General features: G+C 32.1%; 1 protein-coding gene across 1 annotated transcript in view; it reads left to right on the forward strand.

The window, feature by feature from the left end:
* Window positions 1-12,245, forward strand: part of CCDC178 (coiled-coil domain containing 178) — a gene marked incomplete at its 3' end in the record, with an annotated part of 368,411 nt that overhangs the window by 68,423 nt on the left and 287,743 nt on the right. Inside the window, exons 9-11 of the mRNA XM_081078376.1 lie at window positions 1,021-1,208; window positions 5,733-5,875; window positions 11,840-11,993. Of these exons, the coding sequence (XP_080934502.1) occupies window positions 1,021-1,208; window positions 5,733-5,875; window positions 11,840-11,993 (485 nt within the window). The remainder of the gene's footprint in view (window positions 1-1,020; window positions 1,209-5,732; window positions 5,876-11,839; window positions 11,994-12,245) is intronic.

Below are 12,245 nucleotides of genomic sequence, written 5' to 3' on the forward strand. Positions count from 1 at the left end.
TCCTTTTAAAACAATACTAAGCTCACAGTTTGAACTCTTTATTTGTTCACTTCCTTCTGGAGAAGAACTCAAGAAGCAGGAAAGGGCCCCGAGCCTAGACTGGGAATGAATTTAATCCAGACAGTCTATGCTCTTTTTCACCCTTTACTAAAGAGTTAACTATAAAATTATCCAAAAAGCACTCTAAGCTCAGGTAAGAGTAGATCTTTTTCTAGCCGAAGGAATATATTTTATCTCAGATAAAGTTCCAAGATAAGGAGTTGCTTAGTATCAAATATCATAAAACACGTGTGTGTGGATCAGTAAAAACAGACAATAGAATCTTACTTAAAGGGATGTTTTCAGATATTGGATTATACATGAGATTATAAAACAAATATATTTAATACATCTCAAGAAATAAAAAGTTTGAAAATAAAAATAACTGATATTATTTGTAAAACAAAGAAAAAATGGAAATTAAAAAGACTTACTGGAAATTAAAAATATATTACTTAAAATTAATAACTCATTAGTTGGTTAAATGGTTTATTAGAAAAAAGACAAGAAAAGTAATAGCTGTAAAATTTAAAGAAATTACATGGAATGCATCTCTGCTACACAAGAGGAGGAAAATATAAATAAAATATTTAAAAGCATGGAGTATAAAATTAGAAGGTGTAATAAATATCTAATAGAAGATCATCATTGAGTTAATAATGGTAATACTTAAGAATATAATGACTGACTTTAAAACAAAGTTAGAATGGTTATATATAATCCAGAATGTACATTGGTTGTAAAAAAAAACATAATTTGTACTAAAACAATTAACTTAAACATATATTTTAATCTCTTCAATTATGAATGCAGAAGGCAATATATTTTATACCATAATAAAATAACTTATTTTAGGTTTCGTAAGTTTCTCAGATAAGTAATACCTGAAATAAAATATTTTATATTTATCTATTATCAAAGATTTCCTGTGGAACTTTTGTTTCAAAATCAGATTTTCTTGTCTTATGATTGTATGTCTAGAACATGAGGCCTATTTGAGAGATATTATAGAATTACGATGGCATCTTGAAGACAAAGTTCATCAGCTTAAATATTTTGAGGAACAAAAGGCAAAATTGGACGAAGCTAATGCAAAGGTTCAGGCAGACATTGACTACATGAATGAACATTGTCCTCTACTGAATTCAAAGTTGATCCAGGAACTTGAAGCTCAGAAGGAATATTATATTAAAAAAAATGAGGTAAATAAGTAAATGAATGGATATGCATTTTATAGATTGTTAGTTACACAAAGATATTTCAACTGTAAGAAATTAATATATCTTTAAAGGTTTTATTTTCATTGAAAATTGACCTATTTATTGCCCAAAGGAATTATTACACTATACACAAAACAGTTGATTGGTATTCATTTGAACTGTGTTGTCTTCCCTTACTTTTGTACTCAGGGGTATTAATAATAATATTTAGTCAACCTAATAATAAAATTTGGAGATTTAAAACAATGTAATTTTTGAAGTTGTAAATTGACTGAGGGAGAATGCAAGTAGAATATATATTTAATGATTAATTAACATTTAACTCTCCTACTTGTGGGATCATATTATAGAAAAATGAATTATTTACACCTGCCACTAAATGAACAATTTTTACTTTGTATTGTATTTGCTTTTGATAATTTTAAAGTGGATTAGTCAAATATCTCCTGTATTCCCCTCAACAGTTCTGTTTTCCTTCCTTATTCTCCAAAGACAAACTTACTATGAAATTGTTTCTAAACAAAATTTGTGTATTTTTATACATATATATCTATTTATGCACAGTAAATAGTATTTTTTAATTCAGATAGTATCAAACATGCAACTTTCTGCAAATTATTTTTTAATCTGATGTTGTTTTAGAGATCATGCTACTGTTGATACATATAGATTTAGTTCATTCATTTTACTTGCCATGTTTCATCAAGTAGATATTTCACAATTTATTATTTAACGTTTTCTCTTGTTTTGATTGTCTGGGTTGTCTCCAATATTTGGCAACAAAAATGCTGATTTTACTATAAACAATAAGCTGCCATGATCATGTTTCTCTCTCTGTGCCTGTGAACTTTTCTTGGATATATATCTAATGGGGTATTTATTGGACATGGGTTATACACATTTTCAACTTTATTAGATAAATTCAAGTTGCTCGTCAGAGTATCTCTAACAATTTATGTTATTTGAGAATTAACACTGCTGGAGACTCCCTACTTCCTCACTGTGGACAAGAATTCTACTAATTCTACTATTATCTTTTTGGCTTATATAGTTGGATGGAAATGTGTCAGGCTAAAAGTCATTTCCCAATTTCCCTTATGGTATTTCTAATGAGATGTAGGTAAGGATTATTGAATGTTGTGCTTTTCTTTTGTTGTTGTTGTTTTTTTTTTTTAGGAAAGCTATTTGAAATGGACTGACTCAGTCAGAAGTAGCACCCTTTTGCACTTAGCCACTTTCTAAACTTCCAGTAACCTAGGGTGTGATAGCTGCAGATCTGACTTCCACTTTATAGCACAAAGTAACCTTGAGAATGGTAGCCAGTATTCAGGATGTCATACCAATTAGGCAATAAAAATAAGTAAAAAACATCCAAATTGGAAAAGAAGAAGTAATATTATCTCTATTTGAGAGAACACGACTTATATAGAGAAAATCCTAAGAATTCACAAAACAAGGTGTTAGAGCTAATAAACAAGTTTAGAAAAGTTGCAGGACACAAGCTCAACACACAAAATTCAGTTGTATTTTATGCACTAGCAGTGAACAATTCAAAACTGAAATTAAGAAAACAATTCCATTTACAGTAACATTAAAGAGAATAAAATAATTAGTAAAAAATTTAATTAAGAAAGTGCAATACTTACACACCAAAATCTATTATTCTACCCAGCAAGTCTATCATTTAGAATCAAATGACAGATAAAGAGCTTCCCAGACAAGAAAAAGCTAAAGGAGTTCATCAACACCAAACCAGTATTACAAGGAACCTTAGAGGGACTTTCTAAGAGGGGGAAAAAAAAAACAAAACTCAATCAAAATTATGAATAATAAAATGGCAATAACACAAGTCTTTCAATGTAAATGGATTAAAAGCTCCAATCAAAAGACATAAGAGGGGGCCGACCCGGTGGCTCAGGCGGTTGGAGCTTCGTGCTCCTAACTCTGAAGGCTGCCGGTTCGATTCCCACATGGGCCAGTGGGCCCTTAACCACAAGGTTGCCCATGAGCTGAGCTGCCTCCCGGATGGCTCAGTTGGTTGGAGCGCATGTTCTCAACCACAAGGTTGCTGGTTCGATTCCCGCAAGGGAGCGCAGCCCACCATCCCTTGCGACAACCTTGTGCCAAGACAGGCTGTTTGTATGGAAAAGCCGCTAGAAGTGGCTTAGGTGGGTCTGCAAATTTGGTAGGGTGGGGCCTCAAAAAAATCACTGGGGCAGATTAAAGGTATTTGCCAGGTTGATGGCAGCCACCTGCGTCAGCATAACAAGAGGGAGGAGGGTTCAACAAAGAAATCATGGATTCTGCCAGCACTTCTGTCTGGGAGAAAGCTGCCACTCCAGCCCTCTCCCTGAGGCCAAACAATACTGTTCCTTCCCATATGTCCCTGAGAGCTTTCGAGCTGCTGCTCTAGCATTGGCGCTCTAAGCAAGTGAGTCTGTCAGTAAGTCATGCACTGCCCCTTTACGAGGAACCTCTGGGACTCTAGCCACCTTCTCCCTCATGCAGCCACAACCTGTGCTGATTGTCACAGCCAGAAGTTGTAGTGACTTCTCTTTCTGACACTGAAACCCTGGGCTGGGGAGTCTTGTGTGGGGCTGGGCCCCTTCGCTCAGCACCTCCACAGCAGAGATATCCTGCCCAATTTTAACCACCACCCATGGGTGTGGGACTAGCCCATTCCCTGTCTCCACCCCTTCTACCAGTCTTGAGGTGGCGCCTTCTGTATATCCTTAGTTGTAGGATTTCTGTTCAGCTATTCTTGAGGCGATTCTTAATGATGGTTGTTCTGTAGTTTAGTTGTAATTTTTATGTGGTCGTAAGAGGAGGTATGCACAGCATTTACCTACTCTGCTATCTTGGCCAGGAATCCGCCATACAGCACTGTTCATAATAGCCAAAACGTGAAAATAAACCAATGTCTATCAACTGATGAATGACTAATAAACAAAATGAGATATATCCATACCATGTAATATTATTCAGTCATAAAAAGAAATGAAATACTGATGCATGTCACAGCATGGGTAAATTTTGAAGCATTATGCTAAATAAAGAAGCCACATACAAAAAAATTACATATTTTATCATTTCACTTTTATGAAATATCTAGAATAGGTAAATCATAAAGTCAGAAAGCAGATTAGTGATTGCTAGGTACTGGGGAAAGTATAAGACAGTGTTTGATTTATATTGTAATATACCTTTGCTTTGTTTTGTTTTGTTTTGTTCTGCTGTTTTGACTCAGTTTTGAGGCCCTGGCTAGAGGCCTGTTGAGGTAACCCAATTGCTTAAATAATGCAAGACCTCTAGCCAGTGTGCTTGAGCCTTAGTACATAGCTACTTACAAATCAAGCTCAAAGGGGTCAATGTTCGTAGCCTTCAAATTCTTATAGCAGCTCAGCTTCGTAACATTATAGAGCTACAGAAATGATATTATCCATATCAACCCCAGTGAGTATCCGTATGAAAGGATATACCAGTCCCACACTGGTGTACCAGATCCAGCCCAAGAGCTTATCTTGGAGATGAATTTGATGTCCTATGATGTCACCCTAGCCCTTGATACTGAAACCACCGCCTCAGCAATGCCTACTGGCTGGCTGTCTGAAGGTGCTGACAAATTGACATAGGATATTATTTATTGCTTTTCTTCCTTTGATATTAGGAATTCTGTTATTTGAGAATTTTGTTTGCTTAGCCCATCATCCTGGTCTACTCCTTGCTCTCTGCTAAAATGTATAAAACCTTAACGGAAAATCTTGTAGAGGTTACTATTATCTGTGCTACTCAAAAAATTAGTGAAATTTATTGCTTTTTTCAGGAGGCAACTGCCTCACATCAGTCCACCAATTGACCCCCTGAGGAAAGGATTGCTCGCTCCTTAGTGCCTTCTCCTACCCCCTCCATCCAACTTTCCAACAGAACATTCAGACCTTTAGTTCTAAGTATGACCACTATAACACCCCTTTCTCCTTAGTTTGACAGAAAAGGGAGAGATGGAGAGAGAAAGCAGAATGTTTATGATATTAGTTAATTAATAAAAACAATAAAAATGGATTATTTTGAACTCTTAGATTAAGTTTGTCATAGTCATTCCCAAATGCGAAGATGACAAATTATTTTCTTTTTTTTGTATTTTCTAATTTTTCTACAATAGAGTATTTGAAAAATAAAAACAATAAAAGGCAGCAGTATTTTTTGTGGGTGAAAAAATTAAGATTTTATTTTGGTCATGTTAACTGAGATATTGAAGTTGTTTTCTTCAATAACTTTTATACATCCCTAATATTAATACCTTTCAGGGTAAAGGAAACCTAAAATGCGACCGTGCTAAACAATAGACTAAAAATGGGAAGAAAATTGATGTAAAGAACTTTTTATCTAAATGAAAACTACTCTAAGTCCTTTCTCTGGTCTTTCTTTTGTCTGATTTTTTTAGCCATTAAGTACTAAACTGTTTTTCATTTCTAGGTAATAGAACTATGCAAACAAGTTCATAAAGAACTTCAAGAAGCTACAGAAGAGTGTGAAAATCTCAAATTGAAAATTAAGCAAATTAGAGAAGAAATGGAAAAAGATATACAAGATGATATAAAAACCATAGAAGCCTACAAGTAAGAAATTTTCACAAATCCTACTTATAGCATTTAGAAGTAAGATATTAATTAAAAATGCAATTCATATTTCTGTATAAAATTTTATATGAAGAGAAAGAATCTAATTTACCTATATTTTTATCCTATCAAGTTTATATATAAATTAAAATATCATTGCATATGTAAATCTAGGTGTGTATAAATTCCTAAAGCACTCTTTTTCTGTGTCTAAAGCTCTTCATATATATTGCCATATTGCCTATGGATATGATATAACAATATATATCCTTACTATCTATGGGTAAAAGTGACTAAAAATTTTGTTTCCGCCATGGGATATTATTTAAAATAATTACATAGCTTTGTATTAATTATAAACACAACCTCTAATTATTTTAATTTCCATTTATTTGACTTCTAATAAAATAACATATTTAAAAATATATAAACTATACTATGCGTATTAATAATTGAAATGATTTTTATTTTATTTCTGATATATTTGTGTTTTGTGATATTTATCTAATTCCTCTTGTTGGCTATAAATTTTTCATGGTTTTATGTTACATAATAAAAATTTAATGTATTCAAAATGATCAGTGATTTAGTATAGAAAAACTCATATTCATATGGAGCTAGAATCACATAAATATAAACAAAATGAACAAAGTTTAGTCATAAACCTGGGACCTAGATAACACCCACTTATTCAGATGTTATATTTCCTCACATCCTATATCTATTTTAACATGTGCTTAAACATTATGTATTATTTAATAAGTAAATCACTTTTATAACTCATCTGATTTGTTGTATCTTCATTGTCATTCAACTGCATATATTTTCTAATTTTCATGGTGATTTCTTCTTTGACTCATAGGATATTAAGAAATATATTTTTTAAGTTTCATAATGAATTTCTATTTTCTAATTATTATTGCTTTCCAGCTAAATTGTACTTTGGTTAGGGAAAATTACATAAATTTAACTCATTGGAAATTGTCTTAATTTTTTTTTTTTTGAAAATATTCTTTGTGTACTTGGTACTTCACTTATTGAATGTATTGTTCTTTACTCTTTCATTAGGTCAAGTTTACTAATTATGGATGTTGATCTTTGTATATTCTTGCTAAATTTTAAGTGTGGTCTTTGGACCAACATCAAAATTACCTCGGTGCTTGTTCAAAATACAGAATCTGCGGCTCAATTCAGACCTATTGAATGAGAATCTGCACTTTAAAAAAATCTGAATGTGATATTTGAGAGGCACTATTCTATATATATTTTACTGAGTTTTACTACTTTTGTGTCAAATACCTAGGAAAGTGTAGCAAAATCTCCCACTATGATGCTGTCTACATCTTTTTATTTTTTTAACTTAATCAGTTGTTGCTTCATAAATTTTGAGGCTCTCTCATATTCATACAAGTTTAAACTGTTTTATCTTCCTAGGAGATGATTAACCTTTTTCATCACTATGAACTGACCTTCTTTGACTCTTGGAATAGTTTTTACCTTAAACTCAACTGAGATATTAATATAACTTCACTAGCTTTCTTTTTTTTATTTATCTGGGAAATATTTTTAGTTCTTGCAATTTCAATATTTTGAGTCTTCGTGTTTTATTATACCTCTCTTGCAAACATCAGGTAGATAGATTTTTAAAATCAGTTTGAAACATTTTGAAAGATGGACCGTTATGTACACTCATAAATCACTAATATATTTGGATTTAAACTACCATGTACTTTATTCTGTTTGCTCCATTTGTTTTATTTCTTTCCTTTTTATTGCCTTCTTTTACATTAGTTATTGTTACCATGCTTTGTTTTGTTTTTCTTCTAGTTTGGTGATTATAATTCTGTTCCTATTCTTTTAGTAGGAAATCCTATTAATTACCGCATGAAAATTTACATTGTCAGACTCTAATGACAGCTAGCCTACTGGACAAGAAAGGGATTTATGGAAAATTTTACTGTAGCTATCACATTAAATAGCTGTGGAATTAAATATTTGTTCTTGTTGTGAAATAATATATTTTCATAACCCATGAGAATATTGTTACAGTTTTAAACAATTAGTTTTTTTTTATATTTTCCCTAATAATAATTTTTTTCCTTTGTACTTTTTTCCTTCATGTATCTGACTTTCCACCTGGAAGTACTTTTCACTTGGAATAGATCTTCACAATACTCGTTAGTGAGGTTTTGCTGATGACAAATTTTCCTTAGTTTTTGTTTGAAAGATATTTTCTACTTTCATAAATTTCTTGTTTCTAAATTGACTTTTAATATATTAAATTTAACATTCTGTAATACACTGATTCTCATTTTTTCTCTTAAGCATGTTGACTATTTGACTCAGTGCTATACAACTAATCTATATTTTTTCCTTTTGGCTGTTTTTAAGATCATCTTTTGGTTTTGAAACTTTATTAATATTATTTTATTAAGATATTCTAGGTGTGGATCAATTATTTTTTATTATGTTGGGATTTGTTAGTCTTCTAGTTTTATTGAATCTATATATTGTAATTTTCATTGTCACTGGGCATTCTCAGTCATAGTGTTTTCAAACAATGCCTTGGTCCCACTTTCTCTCTATTCCTTCTTATAAGATTTTAATTAAACTTATATTAGTTTTTCTCATTGTATCATCAGTGCCTCTTGATGATTTTCTCATTATTTTCTTATCCATTTAAATAATTCTCTTGTGTTCTGGGCTTAATGTGAAGGCCGTAGGAGGTACCTTGCAGACCTCCAACTACGACAAATGTAATTGACCAAAGGGCAGTGGTTAGCAGCTTCTGACATGTTTTTCAATGCTCTCTGCCTCCTGACATTATGTCCCTTGTAAAATCACCTCCCCTTGCATGTGAGCTAGGTCCACTGAGTTGCTTCTGATGAACAGAGTAACAGAAAAGTAATAGAATGTCCCTTTTATGATTAGATTGTAAAAAACTGTAACTTATGTCTTGCTGGCACTCTCTTTCTTGCCCTCTTGCTCATTGGCTCTGGTGAATTAAGCTGCCGTACTTATACACACATATATACACACACACATATGTATATATTCATGTATAATTACATGAGTTATTTTAATTCCTTTAATATTTCATTCCTCAAAGTATATTTTTGTTTGATATTGACATTACAAAAGATTCCTACTGATTAGAATTTCAATGGCAGTTCTTACTTTATTTCTTTAAAGTCTTTCCGATTAGTTTTATTTTAGGTTGATTCTTCAGGTCACATACAAAGGTCACATATAACTGATTTCTGTGTTTTTATGTAAATCTGATCATTATTTTCTTAATAGATAAATTTACTTAATTTTTATTTATTTATTATTATTGTAGGGTTTGGCTCGCTTGCTGCTTATGAAAGCCTTAGCTGAGACAATGGGGAGATTTGACTATAGTATTCTGTTTCTCTAATGTGTTAGAAATATTCTCATGGTAGTAGGAAAGGGGTAGAACAAACAACCACACTCACACATGAACTTCATAAGCCTCTACTTACATCCCATTTACTAGAATCCAAATGACGATGGCAAATCAAACGGCTAGGCTCCTGTCACAGTTAGAGAATGCTGCAAAGTTACATGGCAAAGGAAGTGGGTATAAGAATGGATGAAGAGACTCTGGGTGGTGAACACACAATGGGATTTGTAGATGATGTAATACAAAATTGTATACCTAAAATCTATGTAACTCTACTAACAATTGACACCCCAATAAACTTTAATTAAAAAAAAAAAGAATGGATAAAGAATTGAGATAGTCAAGACCTCAGTTTACCACACTTTCTTATCTTGCATATCTTGAAGCTATTGATTGTTTTCCTATCTCTATTTTTATTTTAATCATTTATCTCTCCATCTTTGTGTATATACATTTGTACATATATGTATCATTTCATTCTTCTATCTGGCACAAAACAGATTTTAGCCCATGTTATCTTAATAAATACAATAACCTCCATCTTATAACATTTTCTAAAAATTTTCCTTCTCAATTTTGAATATAAAAATTAGTTGGTGGTTTTTATAACTAATGTTTAAATAAATATGAAGGTACATTTTTATTACTACATTCATCATTATTTATCATACCATATAACTTTTTATTTGTTGATTTTTTTTCTCATTTAAGTGTATTTTCCAAAAGTATAGTATAAGCTTTAGAGGAGACATAAATGGTGTTTTAAAGAAAATCTGAAAGGTATGTTTAATTGTTCTTCAGTATTTTTTACTTTGTTGAGAATTAATACGTATACAGAAACATGATTATGTGTGCTTTCAAGTATATAGATTGATGATTTTAGAAATATTTATACACTCCTGTAACTATATCCCAAGTTAAGATATAGAAACTTGCAAACATACTGGAAGTTTTTTTTGTGTTCTTTACAGTCCAAACCACCATCCCATACACCTCAAGAGGTAATTTCCATTCTGACATCAACTGCCATATTTTGTTTTGTCTGTTCTTGAATTCCATATGAATGGAAACACACTGTATATATTCTTTGGTGTCTTGATTGCTCTGCTTTATAGAAACCCTTAACAGGTAGAGTAGTTCTTCCTAGTCTATCTAAATTTATTCTGATTTAGCAGGTATGAGAATGATGAAATCTAAACTGCCAATTAGGGCAACCCTAGTAGCAAACTTCTATGCTGAGAAATCCTTAAAAGGCAAAGGAGTTGGTGGCATTAACTTCAGGAAATAGGGATAAGTGATAACTAAAATAATACTTAGCCTCCTGCATTTCATGACCCTGGGCAAGTCTCCACTTCTTACTCAAAGTCTACAATTTATTATCTGGACTGGGGGAAATAAATACCTTGAGAGAAAAAAAAATTCAAAAGAAGGAAATTTAACCAAATGTATACATTTTAAATACGGAGGCTCCCTATCTCTCATTATCTACTTGGCTTCTAGAATTCTGGTAGGGAGACCTGTAGTCTCCAGACATGGAAGGGTGAAGAAGAATGTTCTTACCTGTTTATTTGCTGTTTTAATTTTCATTTCTATAGTAGGTTATATCTTTCAGTTTCATTTGACTCTATTCCTAAAATCAGGGTGAGTGCCTGAGAACCTGGGCGAATTCAATAAGCATGCTGTATATTTATTGGCCACTGGTATTTTATTCTCTTGTGAATTCTTGTTTACCTTCTTTGTTCAGTTGTCTGCTGGGTATTTTTTCTATTCCACATTGGTGTGTAGGATTTTATTGCCATGAGTGATTTACTCTTCGATCTCTTATATGGATTTTAAATAAATCTCCCAGTTTATTATTTTGTTTATAATGTCATTAAAAAGTTGGGGTTTTCTGTATTATTGGCTAATATCTTATGAAATTGATAACTATTTTCTCACTGTGTCTTTTTCATAAGTTAAACTATCGCATCATGTCTAAGGAAACTCTTATATTTGGAATTCGTATTTTACCTCCCAGAAAAGATAAAGGATGATATAGTTCACAGACTAGCACTGGTCTTCTTTGTGGAAGATCATATAGGAACAAAAAACTTGGCAATTACCTCTCATTAAATAAGCCCCTTGTTTTCCTAAGCTGCAATTTCCTCCATTTTGCTTCTGAGACTGTGTGGTCTTTCCACTTCTACATCATCTTTTTCCCCCCCTTGCTTTTCCATCCCTGAATGGTTTCCAACCCAACCTCTGAATCAAAGCTGCTTCTCTCACCTGAAATCAAATCAAGAGATAATTTATTTTAAATAGTTTACAAATCACTCTTCTCTCAAAATGTAAATACTACTGGTGAATTTTTTCTCACTATTTACTTCTTGATATCTAAGTGGTACTTCTCAGGAGTTGCTTTGGGATGGGAGAACTTCTATAGGAATACATAAATGTCATTGATTTACATTAAGTCAGAAGCTGATTTAAATATTCCTAATTTTAAATATAATTTTCCCTTCCTACCATTTGGATAAAATCAATTGTGTTTTTTCTCTTAGGAAAGAGCTAGAAAAACTAAACTCTCTGTACAGTTACTATGATACATTAATACGAAATGTTAATACTACTATTGAGGAGCAGGAAAAGGCAGTGACTGAAGTATTGAAGGAAACAAAGACATCAACAGATGAATTAACTGCTTTATCAAAAACGGTGAGTTATCATGTTTAAAAATAAGAAAAATAAAAACACTGTTTTCAGTTTTGAACCATGGTTATGAAAACTTATTCTCTGTCAACAATTAAATAGCAGTTAGCCAGTTTTCTGTCCATATTAGTTTTCTGTAGATGCATAATAAATTACCTGAATTTTAGCAATTTAAAACTGCACCGATTTATTATCACAAAGTTTCCCTGGTTCATGGCTCAATTGGTTCTTCTGATCCACGTCTTCAAAGACTGAAAT

The sequence above is a fragment of the Rhinolophus hipposideros genome (assembly GCF_964194185.1).
Source record: "Rhinolophus hipposideros genome assembly, chromosome: 17".
Lineage (NCBI taxonomy): Eukaryota > Metazoa > Chordata > Mammalia > Chiroptera > Rhinolophidae > Rhinolophus > Rhinolophus hipposideros.